Raw genomic sequence first — 21,029 nt, 5'->3', positions numbered from 1 at the left:
CATGGGGCGGGGGAGCTTAGTTAGGGTTGTAGAAAAATACAGGCAAGAGCATCAATTTTTCCTAGGTATTACTCTATTCACACTTAAAGTAGATCAAATGTGTGTGAATCCATTATATTAAGAAACTGTATGAATGACTGTCAACTTATGTGATCTTCATCTTACATTATCTACAGCCAGCCATAATCAACTAAATCAGTAGAGTAACCAAGTGGCTAGGTTGTTATTTATCAATGAGTTCATGGATAAAGTAAGCATGCAAGTAAGGATAAGTGGGCTTATAATAGTTCATTTGCCAATACTCAGTGCCTAACCCAGGCCCCAAAGATGACATACTCTGTAATGTATTGATTATACTGGAACCCTTCCATTAAGCAGAAGAGACAGCAATGTTTCCCCCAAAATTTAACCCTTTTATCAATTTGTTTGAGCATTACCTTGTAGCCTATACAATAATGTAATCAAAGAATTTCCTTTATGAAGAAAGATGTAAGACAATAGATAGATGTCCATGGAATTCATGAAACTTAATATATACTCAATTATCTGAAGAAATTATTGTACTTCTAAATGATAAACTACTAAACTGATTATTAGCTGGAAGAAAACACCTGTACAATGAAGTATATGCTCTAAATAGCAACCAGTATATATAAGTGATCTTTCTTTCTCACAGCTAGAATGTATAGATATGGAAAACAGGAGGTGGAAAGTCATCGTCTTACCTCTAACTAAAAATTCAGTCCTAAATTTCTGCTTTGGTTTGGGAGTATGGCTCAGTGGTAGGGTACCTGCCTAGCATGCATGATGCCCTGGGATTGATCCCCATCACAACAAAAATAGAAAGGAAGGAAGGAATAGCGGGAAGAAGAAAAAAGAATCTGCTTCACTGCTGTACTGGAGTCTTCTGTGAATTTAGTACCTAAGGAAGTATATACTATAATAGTTTCATTGAATCAGTATCTAAATGTCATCTGACTATTCTAAGTTCCTCATATCACTAGCAGAACTAATGGGAATGTCTTGTAGTAGAAGAAATGGAAATGGCTTACAGTATTGTCTGCAGGAACTGTCACTGAGTACCAAGAAGAATAAAAACACTGCCATATAATTGAAAGCAGTATTATGGAACTTTGGGACTATCGCCATGTAGGACTATTTCGGAACTTAAAAGGTAACATTTTTACACACGATGATTACAACTTTATATTAGCAAGATGGAACAAGTCCAGAAGCTTAGACCTCTCAAAATAAAGTTGGGGTCACGTTCTTAGTTAAACAAATCTAATCATTTGAGGAGCTGGTCAAAGAAGGTGAAAGAAAAAAGTCAAATATATATGACTGTATACTGACTGCAACTTTATGACTAGTTGCAAATTTTCTTGTTTACTGTGTCATGTTTTTTGAAACATTTTCATTCTCTGTTCCTCTCTTTGACTATTGAATTCAGGATAAGGAGGTGCTACACAAAAATTTCCAGAGGCATGATGGACATCTCTCAAGAGCTTATGAATACAGGGATCTCAGGTTCCATATCTGGAAAATTCATAGATACATTTGAAGTTGCAAATGTGAAGACTAAATCATTTGGGACAGTGGGAAAAGTGAAACTATAAATACGAAGATGTATATATGCTGGCAGATAACTTGCAAATGCAGTGGGCCATCAGTTTGTTCTTTAAATCTGCCTTGTATCTTTTTCTGCCTTCTTAAGTTAACAACATTATAAGGTGGTGTTCTTTTTTTTCTTTCTTTCTTTTTTTTTTTTTTTTAAGAAACTAACCTCCTTTTCTGCTCCATATTAATCCTGATGGGGCTGCCCTCAGCACAAGATCCTATCCCACACAGAAGTGTTAATATAATTTGAGTTAGGTCCATCAGATTCTCTCTCCAGGAATCTGAGTCTTCAGCATACTCATGGAAGGAAGAAAAGTAACTGAGGTAGAGGCATCCAATGGCAACACTTCCAAGAAAGCAGACCAGAGGTCTTCATGATTTCTCTTCTCCCCAAGGGATGGCAATTCAACTCTTCTACATTTCTACACAGTATTCAGTATGCTTCTAATGAATCCCATTTTTTCTGTTGTGGTTTACTTTTGTTTTGTATTCCTATCTTATTTCAGAACTTGATTTTGTTGTTTGCAAACAACAACAACAACAAAAAAAATTCCTATCTGGTAGTAAAATTCGGAAACAGTCATTCATAGACTATCTTTCAAAGGTATTGTTGGATTATTAAATTCCTATTACCATTTATTCTGCTAAGTGCTTCTATTCAAATTTTAAATTCCTGGTGGGCGGGAATATGGTTAACCTAAAATCAGGGTCAGAGTTAGTAATAGAAAAGAATGAAGAAGGACAAGAGTATGGAAGCGATGGGCGTGCACTTAAACCACCAGTAAGAATTCTGCATTAGCAAAAATAAATGTCTTTTACTCTAAGACTCTAAGACAAATAACTGCCACTCAATTTTACAAAAAGATTTAGTATTATTAAATGATAAATTCTTTATTTTTTAATCAATATTCATACCAACAATCATTCTTCTGAAATGCAGACTTGTTTTAACATCGTTAATATGAAGACCAAAAAATTTGAGTATGTAATCACTTTTCTTTTGCCCTGGTTCCACAATTATAACCATATCTTTCTTACTCCAAGTCATTTCTCCTAGATTTTCGGACATTAAATATATATATATTTATATGTATATGTATATCTTCAATTCTAGTTAAAATCCATGAATAAAGAATTTCCTAGGCAGGAAAAAGATTTGTATACATAATATACAAAGTTCCATTAGTTCTTGAATTTCCCTTTCCCTTGGCGGAGATTGAAAATTTTCCAGGGTGTCACACACATACTAACACACAACCTCTACTATAGAAGTACAAGCTACAATACCTACAGCTCCCTCTCTTTTTTCTAACAAAAATAAATAAATAAGATGAGATGGTATCTCTTTAAAAAAATTCAGTAAAAAAGAGACATTTATTATTTATGCTTACCTTGACTTTATTATTCACTTCAATATTTTAAAAATTAAGTCTAATCTGATATCTCCATATAAAATATTTTTTCTTTTTGATGTTCAAAATTAAAATTCTCATTTTCCCTGAAAATTGGCTACTCTTTCATCAGTTCTATTTCTGCCACTGATACCATCCTACCACTTAATTATTCCACAAATATATATTAGGTTACCAGTCTCTTTATCAGGCATTTTCTAGAAACTGGGGATACAAGAATAAATAAGACTTCCTGCTTTGTAAAGCCTCCAGTTAGACACATTAAAGATATAAATGTGATCAATGGGGGCTGGTTGTGAACTCAGCAGTAGAATATATGCTTAGCATGCATAAGGCTCTGGGTTTGATCCCCAGCACAAAAAGAATTAGAGAAAATAAGTATAATCAACACACCAACTGTTAGACAAAGTGACACAAGTACAGTTGAATAGCATTATAGAAGGAGGGCTTTAAAACTGTAAAGGAAGATGAACTATCAGACCAGTCTTCACAGAAGAGGTAACATTTATCTCAGCACTAAGTCTCAAAGAGGAGATGGGCAGGAAGATTGTCTTAGATTAAAAAAAAAAAAAAAGTAATAAAAAACAATTCTACCAAAGTTTAACAACATATAGCATATTTAAGAAATATTCTTTTGTGATTTAAGCAAGGTAGTGGCAGAGAAGTGATATAAAATGAAGATGAGCATGTTAGTGGTGCTTCCTTGTAATCCCAGTTACTCTAGAGACTGAGACAGGAAGATCTCAAGTTTGAGGCCATCCTCAGACCATCCATCCTCAGCAGCTTACTGAGACCCTGTCTCAAAGTAAAAATTTTTAAAAAGGTCTGGGAGGCAGAATGCTTCTGGGCTTATTCTCCAGTACCATTTTAAAGGCAGGGGTGGTGGTGGTGGGAGGAACAGAAAGGCAAGTCAGATAGTGAGGGTCACTGAGTGCCATGGTATATTATCTTCCTCAATAGGCATTGGTGTTCCATTGCCTATTGCATTTAAGCCTGTTCCTACCAGAACTACGTTAGTCACTGTTCTCCTACTGATTTGAGTTCAATTTATTAAAGTCACGTACATCTGGCCACCCAGTCCTATATATTTCTCTTGAATGTCTCTTGCATTAGTTACATTCTAATTTTTAACTATAAAAATAGTTCAGATTTTTACCACCTAAATAATTTCTTGCTTCCCTCTCTCTTTATTCTCCTTATTTTAATTGTCAGTCAGAAAATTAAATAAGAAATACTTATTTAAGAAACATTATTGTATGATTTAAGCAAGGTTGTGGCAGAGAAGTGATATAAAATGAAGATGAGCAGGTGGGTGATACTCCCTTGTAATCCCAGTTACTCTAGAAACACACTAGAAATACTTCCCTAGAATACTATTTTCATCATATTATTCCATTTCTCAAACTATAATACTATAGAAGAAAAGTCTGTGCACAAAATCAAGGCACTCACAGCTTACTCACTACTGCCCCAACTCTGCTCTCAACTCACTTGTCTCCAATGCAAACCCTTTGATCCACTGAGCTGACAACAGAGACCCAGCACATTTTCAAGTTATTCATGATATTTTAGATTTGCTAGTCTAAATCATTTTTTTTTCTTTTTAAAATGTAAGATAGTTCTCCTTCAAATAAAAATACAAGTTCCCTGTTTACCTTAAAATTCCTTTGTATCTTTCAGGTCTAGTGCTATAAAAATCTGCTGACCAAAAACAAACTTCAAATAACACCTAATATCTTATCTTTATTAAAAGAACTATTTCTTTGAACATTCTAAAATTTTACACTATAAAATGCAATTTATCTGAGTAAACCACTTTTTCAATTTAACCAGTCTAACAAATGTTGCCAAGAACAGATGACCTGAAGTCCTTTATTTTCTATTAGCATACCACCACTATGGCAAGTGAATACCACTCTTTTTACATACCTTTCCTTGTTCTGCATGTCTTTCAGTAAATGATTTTATCTCAAAACACCACTGAGTTATAATATCAAATGGTGGAACTGGCCATTCCAGACACGAGGCACTGATGAAAGGATGTTCTGTTTGGTAAAATGTTGGCAGAAGTCCCAGGCAACTGGCAAGAACTGAAAATTCTTCTTCTTCCTTTTAGACATGAAATAGAGAATTCTCAAGATATTTAATCAAGAACATTTTCTATTATAGGTATTTTAAGTGTCATCCTCATCAATTACTTTGGGACAGGAAGAAAACTTTCTTAACTGAGTCAACTAAGGGCAACAGGAGGAACAAGAAGAAAAGAAACAGCTCCTCACTGTTATATCAAGACATACTCAAATATTTTTCATAAATGTCACAGCATCTGCTTCTTTTGTACATTTATTTTTTTAAATAATTATATTTACATATATAATGAATAGCCCATCTACAGAAACTAGTTACTCAATGAAAGCAAAGTTAATTTGGGGCAAAAAGAATGTTGCTTTGATTTAAAGGGTATATATGGTCAATATAGATAAAGAACAACAATAAAAATGTAGAATTCATGAAAAGCAATGCTAAATAATTTGCTTGGACTCACAAGGAGTGTAAAACAAAGTGCATTAAAAAAGTAGGGGATGGATTTTAAAAAACCTGAGAGATCTAAAAGGCAGGCAATCTGAAGCTCTACTCACTAATAAAAGAATAGAGAAATCAGTGATCCAAGGACATATACCCTGAAAATTGATTTTTAAAGAAATTAGTCACTCTTAGAAACACAAAAATATATCCCCTAATTCCTCTTTATTTAATCAAAAACCATTTTATTTCTTGCGCTTTAGGAATCTTGTCAAGAAAGTCAGGGCCTACTCTGACATGAAAAAGATTTGGGCCTACTTTTTTCTCTATTAGGCACAAGTTCTCTGGTCTAATTCCTAGGACCTTGATCCATTTTGAGTTACGTTTTGTGCAGGGTGAGAGATAGGGGTTTAGTTTCATTTTGTTACATATGGATTTCCAGTTTTCCTAGCACCATTTGTTGAAGAGGCTATCTTTTCTCTAGTGCATATTTTTGGTGCCTTTGTCTAGTATGAGATAACTTTGTTTATATGGGTTTGTCTCTGTGTCTTCTATTCTGTACCATTGGTCTACATGTCTATTTTGGTGCCAATACCATGCAATTTTTGTTACTATAGCTTTGTAGTATAGTTTAAGGTCTGATATTGTGATGCCTCCTGCTTCACTCTTCTTGCTAAGGATAGCTTTGGCTATTCTGGGTCTCCTATTTTTCCAAATGAATTTCATGATTGCTTTTTCTATTTCTATAAGGAATGATGTTGGGATTTTAACTGGAATCGCACTGAATCTGTAGAGCGCTTTGGATAGTATGGCCATTTTGACATATTAATTTTGCCTATTCAGGAGCATGAGAGATCTTTCCATCTTCTAAGATCTTCTTGAATTTCATTCTTTAGTGTTCTGTAGTTTTCATTGTAGAGGTCAACTTTTGTTAAGCTGACTCCCAAGTTTGTTTGTTTGTTTGTTTGTTTGTTTGTTTGTTTGTTTGTTTTGAGGCTATTGTGAATGGGGTAGTTTTCCTAATTTCTCTTTCAGAAGATTCATCACTGATGTATGGAAATAAAATCAAGGAACAATAAATGGAATAGACCCAAACGAAAAAGCTTCTTCTCAGCAAAAGAAACAAACAATGAGGAGCAAATTTTGGAAGGAAATTTTTGCACATCAGATAGAGCACTAATCTCCAGGATATATAAAGAACTCAAAAAACTTAACACCAAAATAACAAACAACCCAATCAATACATGGGCTTAGGAACTGAACAGATGCTTCTCAGAAGAAGATACACATTCGATCAACAAATATATGAAACAATGTTCAATGTCTTTAGTAATTAGAGAAATTTGCATCAAAACTGCTCTATGATTTCATCTCACTCCAGTCAGAATGGCAATTATCAAGAATACAAACAATAATAAGTGTTGGCGAGGATGTGAAGGAAAAAGCACACTCATACATTGCTGATAGGACTGCAAATTGATGTAATTGCTGTGAAAAGCAGTATGAAGATTCCTTAGAAAACTTGTAATGGAACCACCATTTGACCCAGGTATCCCACTCCTCGGTCTATACCAAAGGGCTTAAAATCAGCATATTATAGAAATGCAGCCACATCAATGTTTATAGCAGCTCAATTCACAACAGTCAAACTGTAGAAGTAACCTATATATCCTTCAACAGATGAATGGATAAAGAAATTGTTGTATATATACATAATGGAATATTACTCAGCATTAAAACAGAATAAAATTATGGCATTTGCAGGTAAATGGATGGAGTTGGGGAATATCATGCTAAGTGAAGTAAGCCAAACCTCAAAACCCAAAGGCCAAATGTTCTCTCTGATAAGTGGATGCTGATCCATAATGGGGTAGGAAGGGTGCATGGGAAAAATGGAGGAACTTTGGGTAAACGGAAGGGAGAGGTGGGGAGGGGGAATGGGGGCAGGAAAGATAGTAGAATGAGATGGACATCATTACCCTAGGTACATGTATGACTGTACATATGGTGTGATGCCACATCGTGTACAACCAGAGAAATGTAAAGTTGTGATGCAATTATATATGATGAATCAAAATGCATTTTGCTGTCATATATATATATATATATATATCTAATTAAAATAAATAAATAAATATTTTTTTTAAAAAAAGACCATGTAGGAAGCTAGTGTGCTTATTTATTCTCCCTTGTCTATTGGGTCAATTCCTCTTATCCTCCAAACTCCACCTCCCTAGGGAACCTTACCTGACCCCATTTAATGAGACCTTAAACCACCCAGCTCCATTCAGATAAAATAAATCCTTCCATATCTTGTAAATACTTCTATTCTTGTGCTTATGTTTTCTATTAATAACTTTAAAAATAAATTAGTTTTCTTTATAAGATTGTGAGTTATTTGAAAATAGGAATTGTATATTTCCAGTGTTTGGCACAAAGCAGATATTTAACAAACTTTTACACAAGTGAATGACTTATTTACATTAAATACAAAATTCTAAAATATGTGAAATGAAAAATAAAGATAAAAAATCAAAATTATATGCAAGTTGAGAAAGATAACAACATCTTAATCTCTAGAAATGAAGCTATATATCCTCCATTTATATAGCTACAGACATTTTTTAAAAACCATTTTACTGAGGTATAATTTACATACCATAAAATTCCATTTTAAGTATAATTTGATTAACTTTTGTGTATGTGCAGTAATGTGACCACCACAATCAATAAAATTTTAGAAAAATCTCCCCCAAAATTCACTCATGCTCCAGGAAGTCGATCCTGATCCCTATTCCTGCATCCACTAACCTGCCTTCTGCCATTATAGTTTTAGCTCTAATCTTCTTTTCATATAAATGGAATCATTCAGTATGTTGTCTGTGCCAGGTCTTTCACTTAGAATAATATTTTGATATTCATCCATGTTATTGTATATATCAATATGCATTCTTTTTAATTGCTGAGTAGTCTTCTAATGCATAGACACAATACATTTTATTCATTCATTCATGGACTTTCAGGTCAGTTTTTTGCTATAAATTAGGCTTTTATAAACATTTATTTAGTCTTTATATGGATATGTTTTTATTTCTTTTGGAAGATACACAAGAATAGAATTGTTGGGTTGTACAGTAAGCATTTGCTTATTTTTAAAAGAAACTTTTAAATAAACTTTTTCCAATTGACTATATCATTTTGCATTCCTACCATTAAAAAATGAGAATTCTACTCGTTTAGCTACTCTAAATCCTCACCAACACTTGGTATTATCACTTGTGACATTAATTTAGACTTTTTAAATGAACATGTTGAACATTTTTCATCTCCTTGTTGGCTATTCATATACATTTTTTCAAGAAATGTTTATTCAAATATTTTATAAATTTTTGTGCTGGGTTTCTTATTTTATTATTGAGTGATGAGTTTTGATATATGCTGGATACAAGTCCTTAGTCACATACGTTTTTAAAACATTCACTTACCATAAAACTCATTCTTTAAAGGAACAATTCAGTGGTTTTTAGCATATTTATAAATCAAAGTGCATATTGCCATAATGTAATTCCACTATATTTTCATATCCTCTATTATAAATAAAATTATTTCTTAACATTATTTTCAGATTGCTCACTGTTAATATATGGAAATACAATGAATTTTTAATACCTTTATCTTTTTTCTTGCAATATTTTTTTAAATATATGTATTTTTTTTTTTTTTAGTGGTAGTTGGACATAATACTTTTATTTTATTTATTTTTATGTGGTGCTGAGGGTCGAACCCAGTGCCTCACACATGCTAGGCAAGCACTCTACTGCTGAGCCACAACCCTGGCCCCTATCTTGCAATCTTATAGAACTTATCTCCAATAATTTTTTGAAGACCCCTTATGATTTTCTACATAGAAGACTACCTAATTTGTGAAGAAATTGCTTTACCTCTTCCTTTATATCTCTACCTTTTCAATTTGGATACCTTTTGTTTATTTTTCTTGCCTAAATACCTTGTTGCAAATCTAGTACAATATTAAAAACAAGTGGCCAGTCCTGGTTGCACATGCCTATAATCCAGCTGCTGAGGAGGCTGAGACAAGTGGATCATAAGTTCAAACCCAACCTCAGCAAAAACGAGGCACTAAGCAACTCAGTGAGACCCTGTCTCTAAACAAAATATAAAATTGGGCTGATGTGGCTCAGTGTTCGAGTGCTCAATCCCTGTTACAAAAAAAAAAAAAAAAAAAAAAAAAGTGGTGAGAACAGATATCCTTGCCTGATTCCTAATCTTGTTCCTGTCTTTAATTATTTGCATGAGGTTACCTAGGTACCTTTTATAGATATCCTTTTATAGGCTGAGCAAACTCTGTTCTATTCTTAGTTTATTGAAGTTTTTTTGTTGTTGTTTTTTGTTTTTAATTACCAAAAAGGGTGTTAGATTTTGGCAAATTCTTCTTTTTTTTTTTTTTACTAAGACGATCACATACAATTTTTTCATTTATTCTATTGATATATTCAATTAATTGATTTTTGTTAAACTAATTGTGCATTCCCAGGATAAATCTTTTTGGTCATGCCCAAACTTGCTACAACATTATTCACATTAGCCAAGATATGAAATCAATCTAACTGTCCATCGATGGGTGAACGAATAAAGTAAATATGATACACAAATACCAGAATATTATTCAGGCTTAAAAAAGAAAGAAATTCTGTCATTTACAATACATACACATTTGAGGGACTTTCTGCTATATTAAATAAGCCAGTCACAGAAAAACAGATACTGATCCCCATCTATGTATGCAATCTAAAAAAGTCAAACTCATAGAAGCAGAGTAGACTGGTAGTTACCAGGGGATAGGCAGATAGGAAAAATGGGGGGATGTTGGTCAAATGATATGAACTTTCAGGCATAAGATGAGTAAGTTCTGGAGCGCTAATGTATTACATAATGATTATGATTAATAATGCTGTATTGTATACTTACAATTGGTTGAGTAGTTCTTAAATGTTCGCATCAGAAAAAATAAGATAACTATGTAAGATGGTGGATATGTTAATTAGCTTGATTGTGGTAATCATTTTACAAAATATACATGTGTCAAAATATCATAGTGTGCACCATAAATAAATAATTCTTATTTGTCAATTTACCTCAATAAAGATGAGAAAAATCCATTTGGTCATGAGGTATTCTTCTTTTTATTGTTAATACTACAGTAAATCTTTTTGCTTCTGTGTTCAGGGAGATATAGTTTTCTCTTCTTGTGATGCCTGATCTGGCTGTCAGGATAAAACTGTCCTCATAAAATGAGATTAGAAGTGTACTATCTTCCTCTACTCTAAAAGTTTATATAGTATTAATAAGATTTATTCCTTAAATGTTTCACAGAATTTATTGTTGATTATTCTTTTTGAAAGAATATTAATTATATAGGTTGAATAAATCAATTTTCTTAATATCAGTCCACTCAGATTTTCTATTTCTTCTTGAGCAAGTTATACCTTTCAATGAATTTGTCTATTTCATCTAAGTTATCAAATTTATTGGCAAAGTATTATTCACAGTATTTTAATGGGTTTATACAGAGGTCTCCTCCTTCATTCCTGATATTAGTAATTTGTACTTTCTTTCTCTTTTTCTATATCAATCCAGTGAGAAGTCTAGCTCCTAAATAAAAAATATATGCATGGGTTTTCAGATCTAACCATAGGGAATTACAAAGGCTTTCCTGACAAGTCTCATAGAGAAAACTGCCCTCCCTACACACTGTTCCAGTCTCTGAAAGGAACCGCAGTTAAGGTCTCAGGCTACCTTGGCTACCTATACTCTTTCACATATTTAATATTCCTAGTCCCAGTGCATTTACTCCTATTTTCTTGGAGTAAATGCCTTGGACAGAAGTCTCTTCAGGTACCTCTGCCAAGGCCTCCTTAATGTGGTGATGGGCAGGGAGAACTTTGGAGACATTTTTCCCCAACATGATTTAGTACCCCAGTAACTTTTCTACTCCTGTTCTTTCCCCACTGACTCCAACCCACTAGTCCATAATACTGCCAGAACCTTGACCAGTGTGCCATTCCACAAGGAAAGGTGGAGTTGGCATTTTCGGGAACTGGGGAACTGGGAGAGTTAGCATTTTCTCAAGTTTTAGCCTCCTGCTTACAGCATCAGTAGGAGAACAAACAACTCACTCTTGATTTGTTTCTTTAATTGGTGATTCTGACACATGGCAGCTCAGTTCTCTCCTAGCTCAGCTGAGCTCCTGACATCTAAATTTATCCATTTTATTGATCTTTGCAAAGAACCAGGTTTTGAAGTCACTGATTTTCTCTGCTGTTTCTCCATTATAATTCATTATAATCCATTATAATAAGATTTATACTCTGATTTTTGTTATTTCCTCTCTTTTACTTGTAAAGGAAACTGAATGTCACTACAAAATATGCTTCTTTGACATAAATATTTTTGAGCTAAAGGCAAGTAAGAAGTAAAGCAAACTGAGTGATCTCACTCTTTGTACTCTTTGTATCCTGCCCTACTTTCCATCTAAAGATAGGATACAAATTCTCCTTTACTGGAGACAACTCTTATTAGCTCAGATATGGTATCAGAGGAATATGCAAACAAACCCAACTCCATTCATTTATTCCCTTCCTACAATATCTTACCTCTAAAAAGTCTAAAACTGCTTTCTTCTGTTGTGTAACTTCTTTAAAATTTATTTCGTTGTTGAAGATGTTTTATAAGCCAGAATTTTAAGTCATTTGTTTGAGTTACCTTTCACTGAGGTTTCTCCAATGTGATGTGCACTGCACATGTTAATAAACTTGTTTGAGTTTCTCATTTTCATCTTTCTTTTGTTACAAGAATTGGTACCAAATATAGACATATGAGAGTTGAGGAGAAATTATATTTATTCCAGGACTCAACTATCATTATTTGCTGATGGGATGATTCTATATCTAGAAGATCCAAAAAAGTTCACTAGAAAACTTCTAGAACTAATAAATGAATTCAGCAAAATAGCAGGATATAAAATCAACACCCATAAATCAAAGGCATTCCTATATGTCAGCGATGAATCTGCTGGAAGAGTAATTAGGAAAACTACCCCATTCACAATAGCCTCAAATAAAATAAAATACCTGGGAATCAATCTAACAAATGAGGTGAAAGACCTCTACAATGAAAACTAAGGGAAAAAAAATTGAAGAAAACTTCAGAAGATGGAAAGATCTCCCATGTTGCTGGACAGGCAGAATTAATATTGTCAAAATGGCCATATTACCCAAAGCGTTATACAGATTTAATGAAATTCCTACTAAAATCCCAATGACATTCTTCATAGAAATAGAAAAAGCAATCATGAAATTTATTTGGAAAAATAAGAGACCCAGAATAGCCAAAGCAATCCTTAGCAAGAAGAGTAAAGCAGGAGGCATCACAATATCAGAACTTAAACTATACTACTAAGCTATAGTAATAAAAATGGCATGGTATTGGCACCAAAATAGACTTGTAGACTAATAGTACAGAATAGAGGACACAGAGATAAACCCACATACATACAATCATCTTATACTAGGCAAAGGCACTAAAAACATACATTGGAGAAAAGATAGCCTCGCCTCTTCAACAAATGGTGCTGGCAAAACTGGAAATTCATATTTAGCAAAATGAAATTAAACCACTATCTCTCACCCTGCACAAAAATCAACTCAAAGTGGATCAAAGACTTAGGCACTAGAACAGAGATCCTATGCCTAATAGAAGAAAAAGTAGGCCCAGATCTTCATCATGTTGGCCTAGTATCTGACTTTCTTAACAAGACCCATAATGTGCAAGAAGTAAAATCAAGGATCAATAAAGGGGATGGATTCAAATTAAAAAGTTTCTTCTCAGTAAAGGAAACAATCAATAATGTGAGGAGAGAGCCTACATTTTGGGAGAAAATCTTTACCACATATACCTCCAATAAAGCATTAATCTCTAGGATATATAAAAATAACCCAATCAATAAATGGGCTAAGGAACTGAACAGATATTTCACAGAAGAAATACAATTGATCAACAAATATATGAAAAAGTGTTGAACATCTCTGGCAATTAGAGAAATGAAAATCAAAACTACTGAGATTTCATTTCATTCCACTCAGAATGACAATCATCAAGAATATGGGCAACAATAAATATTGGTGAGGATGTAGGAAAAAAGGTACACTCATACATTGCTCGTGGGACTGCAAATTGGTACAACCACTATGGAAAGCAGTATGGAGATTCCTAAGAAAACTTGGAATGGAACCATCATTTCACCCAGCTATCCCACTCCTTGGTTTATACCCAAAGGACTTAAAATCAGCATACTACAGTAATACGGCCACGTCAATATTTATCGCAGCCCAATTCATAATAGCTAAACTATGGAACCAACCTAGGTGTCCTTCAATAGATGAATGGATAAAGAAAATGTGGTATATATATTCAATGGAATTTCACTTGGCTTTAAAGAAGAATGAAATTATGGCAAATGCTAGAGTTGGAGAATATCATGCTAAGTGAAATAAGCCAATCCCAAAAAACCAAAGGCTGAATGTTTTCTCTAATATGAGGATGTTAATTCACAATAGGCGGGGAGCACTAGAGAAAAACAGAGTTACCTTAGATTAGGTAGAGGAAAGAGATTAGAGGGGTGGGGAAGGGATGTGGGGATACGAATGATAATAGAACAAAACAGACATTATTACTTTATATATATATATTGACTGCATGACCAATGTGATTCTACAACATGTACACTCAGAAAAAAGAGGAATTATATCCCATCTATGTATGATATATGAAAGTGCATAAATGCATTCTATTATCATGTATAACTAATTAAAACAAATTAAAAAAATTTTTAAAAAGCAAACCATATCAGTGATAAAAATAAATCAATAAACTAAATACTATGACCTATTTAAGTACTGGAAATGAATTATCACTGATTCAATCTAAAACTGCTCAAATACCCAACACTAGTAATATTATAAAAAGGGGTGAGTGCTAACGAATACCAAAATAGCAAATACTTATTCTTTGAGGTAGAATAACATATACTTATAAGGTCAGGACTACATATGTAGACATAAATATTATATTATACATTAGCATAATTTTTAAAAATAGCTTATTATAAAAATAAGGCTCCGGGGCTGGGGTTGTGGCTTAGGAGTAGAGTGCCCACTTAGCATATGTGAGGCCCTGGGTTCAATCCTCAGCACCACATAAAAATAAATATACAAAATTAAGATATTGTGTCCAACTACAACTAAAAAATAAATATTAAAAAAAAATAAGGCTCCTTATCCACTACCCCAAATTTTACCTGGCAACTAGGTAAATCTTCCCCAAAAAGGTGGTGCTGAAGAAGGCTGGTGATTCTGAGGAAAGGTAAGCAGAAGTCCTGTAAATACTTTTCCATGGATTCAGGAGACCAAGCAATAGGACTAATCTAAAGTTAAAAAAGAAAATTTGAACAATTCATTGTATAATTGATGTAGTAAATTATATTCACAATGGCAACAAAATATTAAGCTTTTACTCAATAACTACTGTCTCATCTTAGCAAATACATACCATTACACACTCCTGAGTTCCTTCTTCATGGTATAACTTTCCTTTAGATAATTCATTTATAATAAAGCTCAATAACACTTCATAAGACTTTTCTGCATCACATGTATTCTGGAAAAAAAGTAACATTAGTTACATTGGTTATTATGAAATATAAAAAAATCTATGTTGAAAATAACACTTCTTAATGAGCAAAACTATGATTATATTATTCTTCAAGCATAGAAACTTCAATTTTTCTAAACTGGGATACAACCATATGCCTTTGGACACACAATGAAATTGAACAGGTAATCAAAACTATTCCAAAATTTGTTTAAAAGACAGCATATAAATTGTATAATGTAGATGCAAATGAACACATGCAAAACATGCCTTTTGAGCCAGTGATTTCCACTCTGGAATTCATCCAAAGAAAATAATCCAAAAGAAATTTTTTTTAAAAAAGCTATATTCAGGGCTGTGGCTGTGGCTCAGAGGTAGAATACTTGCCTAGCATGCGTGAGGCACTGGGTTTGATCCTCAGCACCACATAAAAATAAAATAAAGATATTGTGTCCACTTATAACTAAAAAATAAATATTAAAAAGCTATATGCAGAGGACAGTCATTGCAGCACTATACCAAAAAAAAAAAAAAAAAAAAAAGAGAGAGAGAAATGAACAACAATAATGATGCAGTTACCTAAATTATGGAATATCAACTTAACAGAATATTTTATAGGAAGTGATTATGACAAATTCAAACTATGTGGAAAATATTCATGATGTGAAGAGAGCCAAATAAAAGATATTGTACCACTCACTGTAATGGCACAAATCATATATGCATGTATTAGAAGAAAACATGAGCCACATTTTTAAAAATTTTACAACTTTCCTCAAATTTCTTGAAGAGGATTTGTTAAAACTATTTACAAATCAAACAGAATAATATATTTATTACAGAATGTACAAAAACTCTAATGAATAATGGTCTACAACAAAAACATAATTACTGCTTCCAATTTTATAAGAAAGCAAAATAATGGCTATTTATAAATTCACACTTATTTCAGTAAAATATTTTATTCATAAAGAAATGTACCTCTTTTATATTTATTAAAATATTAAAGAAAAGTATAACATGAAAATTATAGTAAAACATAAATTGGAATAAAGTAATGACTTTGCTATTATGTCATTTAGGCTACTCATTAACTGTATTTTTGAAACGAAAAATAAAAGAATTGAGTAAACACCATGGAATATAAGTTTATTCTTAACTTTTAAGGTACTTATAGTTGGCCTGCAGATTTATTTGATGAGACTTGTTTCTATTTTCTTTTCTAATTGTTTCTTCCATGATATTGTATTCTTTTCAGTCGAACTATGAATTCCAAAATATCAGAAACTATGCTATTTTCCAGGAATACCTTTTCATAATAAATATCTGCTCATAACAAATAGAATTTATTTGATAATATTGGAGCTTTTGACACTAGAATTTGCCTGAGCATTCCTTTTTTGATAATCAGTTCTTTGCCTTATTTTAAATTAGTCCTCTGCCTTCTGCTGCATTCACTCTGCCATGTAGAACTATGTCCTGATTCTAAACTATTAAAGTGTCCTTGTTGAGTATGGTGCCATATGCCTGTAATCCAAGTGGCTCAGGAGGCTGAAGCAGGAGAATCCCAAGTTCAAAACCAGCCAGCCTCAGCAACTTACCGAGGCCCTAGAAAACTTAGCAAGATGCTTTCTCAAAAAATAAAAAGGGATAGGAATGTGGATCGATGGTTAAGCACCCCTGGATTTAATCCCCAGTTACCTGGCCCCCACCAAAACGTCCTTGACTGCAACTGGTGTTATACCAGGTGACTCACCCACCTTTGCTTGCTTAATCAACAGGATGGATGATCGTATACTAAATATGATGACCTACAGGTTACATATACTTCACAAGAATCAACATACCACTGAATATCAAACAAGCAAAATTATTAAAACTTAATCAAATAATTTCTTAAACAAGGCAGAGTTCACTTAAACGCAAAATGTAGAAAACTTTAAAAAATATAACCATGAAAGATTTGTTACTTGCTAATAAATGTGACATACTTAAGATTCTTTAAATATACAACCCAGCCAAAAGCTTCCAAAATTTAGTACTCTTTTGAATTAGAGTTACAGAAAACAATAGTATTATTTCAAAGAACAATACTTTTTGTTCAGTATGATTTCAAGAATAACATTTATGTTTAGACCACTCAAGTAAATTACTGAATGAAATTACCTTATAAATCAAATACATCAACATGTATTACATAAATAAAGAACATGCCGAATTCTATATTAAATCAGACAGTTAAATATAATGTTTACTAGTTTATACTGAGCACTCTTCTCACCAGAGGAATATTGGATGAAAAAAAAATGAATTTCACACGTATACAAGTCTTAAGAAAGCATATTTTAAATAGTCTTTGAATAAATGAAAGAACAGGCTCATGAAACTTAAGAATGAATTTCTGAGAAAATGGGCAAAAGATCTAAATTCCAGATCAGAAGAATACTAAGGAAAAGGTAGCAAAAATAAGTGGGTTGGGGGCTGGGGACGTAGCTCAGTTGGTAGAGTGCCTGCCTCACATGCACAAGGCACTGAGTTCAATCTGCAGAACCACCACCACCACCACACACACACACACACACACACACACAAAGTGGGTTAAATAAAGGAAGGGATCAAGGTTTGAGAGATGCAGTGAGGTATGTAAGAGATGCAGAGGGTATGTGTTAGGTATAATGCTTGGTCTAAATTACAGTGCTTTTTAAACTTTTGGGGATAACAGGCCCTGTAAGTATATTCTGAATGTCACATTTCCACTTCCAGAAAACAAAACAAAACAGAATCTACCCAAATATCTCGGCTTAAGAAATTCTAGTATAAAAGACTCTTAGCAAAAATTCCACAGAACACAGGAATGCAATTTACAGTGATAATGATTTTTCCAACAGAACTAAACCTTATTATCAAGTTAATCTCAATACCCCTTCAAAAATACGTAGTACCTATATATTTATTGCCCCAGGCTAGATTAGATATGACCAAAAAAAAAAGCTTTTGTGAGAATTATCATACCTAAGCATAAAGAATTATGGAGATGAAATGAGTAAAACCCAGTGAAGAAAGGAAAAAGGGAGTGAAAAGGGAGGGAAGTGAAAGTATATTATAAAAAAAAGAAAGGAATTACACAGAATTTAATTCATACACAGCGATCCATTTCATCATTCATAGTCATTATTTACAACTTCTATATATCTAAATATTTATATCTATTGTAGAGAAAGGTAACGTGGCAAACCAACCATGACAGTTTTTGTTTTCAGTACTAATTTATATGGCTATGAACTAACATATTTTTAATTTATGTTCTAATAACAGGTGTCATAGTGTTTTACTAAGACTTTTTAAAAATAGCTATCAAGGGCTGGGATTGTGGCTAAGTGGCAGAGCACTTGCCTCGCATACGTGAGGCACTGGGTTCGATCCTCAGCATCAAATAAAAATAAAGAAACAAAATAAAGATACTGTGTCCATGTATAACTAAAAAAAAAATTTTAAAGCTATCAATTATAAAATTAACAAAGAATACTGACTAAACAGCCACTTAAATCCTGTTCCTTTCATCAGAAATTTACAATTGTTTAAATTTTGTCATTAAGACCTAATTTTGGAAACTACACTGAGATTCCATCTCTCTCCAGTCAGAATGGCAATTATCAAGAACCACAAGTAACAATAAATGTTGGCAAGGACGTGGGAAAAAAGGGAAAGTGAAGGGAAGGGAAGGCAAGACAAGGCAAGGCTAGGTTTTTTAAGTTTAGAAGTGGTAGGCTGGTGTTATGGCTCAGCAGTAAAGTGCTCATCTCGCATGTGCAAGGCCCTAGGTTCGATCCTCAACACCACATAAAAATAAATAAATAAATAAAATTAAGGTGTTGTGTCCAACTACAACCACAAAAAATAAATATTAAAAAAAGAGCAGATTATGCTAAGCGAAGTTAGCCAATCCCTAAAAAACAAATGCTGAATGTCTTCTCTGATATAAGGGAGGTGACTCAAAACAGAGTAGGGAGGAAGAGCATGAGAAGAAGATTACCACTAAACAAGGAAGAGAGCTGGGAGGGATGGGAGGGAGAAGGAGAATTGCACGGAAGATGGAAGGAGACCCTCATTGTTACACAAAATACATACACGATGGTATGAGGGGAAAGGGGAAAAAAAGAGAGAAAGAGAGAAAAGTGTCACAGTAGATGGGTAGAGAGAGGTGATGGGAGGGGGGATAGGGAGGGCAGCAGAATACAACTGACACTAGGATTGCTGTAGGTATATACATGGCTGTATAACCAATGTGATCCTGCAATCTGTGCTGGCAGCTGGAAGCTGCCAGCTGATGAATGGCTCACAGCGACCCCAGCAACTTCTAGCTGCCAACTGATTGGCTCCTCTGTGGTGATGCTCATTGGGCTGTTTCCCTGCCCTTTCAGACCACAGAGCTGCTCATTGGGGGACTTTTTTGGCTGTGGCTCTCAACAAATCTGTACACACGGAAAAATGAGAATTCATACCCTATTTGAATCAAATGTATGATATGTCAAGATCATTGTATTGTCTTGAGCAACTAATTAAAAAAAAAAAAGAAGTGGTAAGTCAAAGTGCTGGGGTTGTAGTGGTAGAGCACTTGGCTAGCATGTGTGAGACACTGGGTTCAATTCTGAGCACCACATATAAATAAATTAAATAATAAAGGTCCATTGACAACAAAAAAATATTTTAAAAAAAAGAAGTGTAAGTCAAAAAGCAAACTTCAGATTGTAATAGGAAATAGGAATAAAGAAAAAACTGACAAATAAATAGTTTAAATCTGCAGATACTTAATTACTATGTTCACTGAAATGTCACAGTTTTTTATTTTTTTTATTATTTTTTTTTTTTTTTGGTACTAGGGATTGAACCCAAGGCCTCATGCTTGCTGGGAAAATGCTCTATCAATAAGCTACATCCCCAATCCTTTTTTTTTTTTTTTTTAATTTCCCAATCCTTTTTAAAACTTCCTTAAGATTAATGTTTGTAGCAAAATTTACAAAACAAAACTGTCCAAATTTAAGGGGATAAAGGCCAAGTAGAGACAGATGCAGAAAGTCTAATCACGTAAGGAGACATTTAATTCTTTTTTTTAAAGTCTGAAGGTACTCCACTTCCAATTAAAATACCATTAACTCATTTTGTCTTTCAAACACTTAACATCACTCATATCCTCATTTGAATGAGTTCCCCAAACTACTAAATGATGAATTCAGAAAAGAGACTAACCTTTTTGAGAGCTCCCATGTGTTTCCAGGCTGACCTATCTTCCTCACTGCATTTAACTGAAAGTGCAGCAAGAGCCTGTGTATATAGTAGGGTAAAAAGAACCTTCACAATGCAGGTGAAGTGTTCTACGAGAGAAAAAGAATATCATTATTTTTTTTGGAATCTAGATATTTTATAAACAAGATAACTTCATAAATACAGCTTTCCTTGCATGTGCAACACTTAAATAGTTAACAAAATGAAATTATGATGTGCTATACTTGTTGCCTAAAAGATCTGAAATTATAAAAACAATGTTCCTCTATACATCCACAGAATATGTTGATAAGAAGCATAAGAAAGTATGATCTATTTTGGAAGACCAAAAAGTTAACGTCATTCAACCTGGGAATGAAGCCTATAGAACCTTGGCAAATACCCTCGCTGGTTTTCAGGTGCTCATTACAACATTCAAGTGTTTCAATGTTTAAAACCAACATATTACCTACCTCTAGTATAAGAAAG

General features: G+C 33.4%; 1 protein-coding gene across 7 annotated transcripts in view; it reads right to left on the bottom strand.

Moving 5' to 3' along the window:
• The window catches only part of Ubr3 (ubiquitin protein ligase E3 component n-recognin 3), a 228,214-nt gene that overhangs the window by 4,446 nt on the left and 202,739 nt on the right, over positions 1–21,029 (bottom strand). For all 7 annotated transcript variants that reach the window (XM_058580166.1, XM_058580168.1, XM_046447325.2 and 4 more), the window contains 4 exons: positions 20,526–20,650; positions 15,177–15,284; positions 14,926–15,051; positions 4,959–5,138 (listed from right to left, as the gene is read on the bottom strand). In XM_058580166.1, coding sequence (XP_058436149.1) covers positions 4,959–5,138; positions 14,926–15,051; positions 15,177–15,284; positions 20,526–20,650 — 539 coding nt within the window. The remainder of the gene's footprint in view (positions 1–4,958; positions 5,139–14,925; positions 15,052–15,176; positions 15,285–20,525; positions 20,651–21,029) is intronic.

The sequence above is a fragment of the Marmota monax genome, unplaced genomic scaffold (assembly GCF_021218885.2).
Source record: "Marmota monax isolate L192 unplaced genomic scaffold, Marmota_monax_Labrador192_F-V1.1 WCK01_AAM20220418_F8-fsc00007, whole genome shotgun sequence".
Classification (NCBI taxonomy): domain Eukaryota; kingdom Metazoa; phylum Chordata; class Mammalia; order Rodentia; family Sciuridae; genus Marmota; species Marmota monax.
Note: the sequence above shows the minus strand (reverse complement) of the source record. Positions and strands in the feature narration are given on the sequence as shown.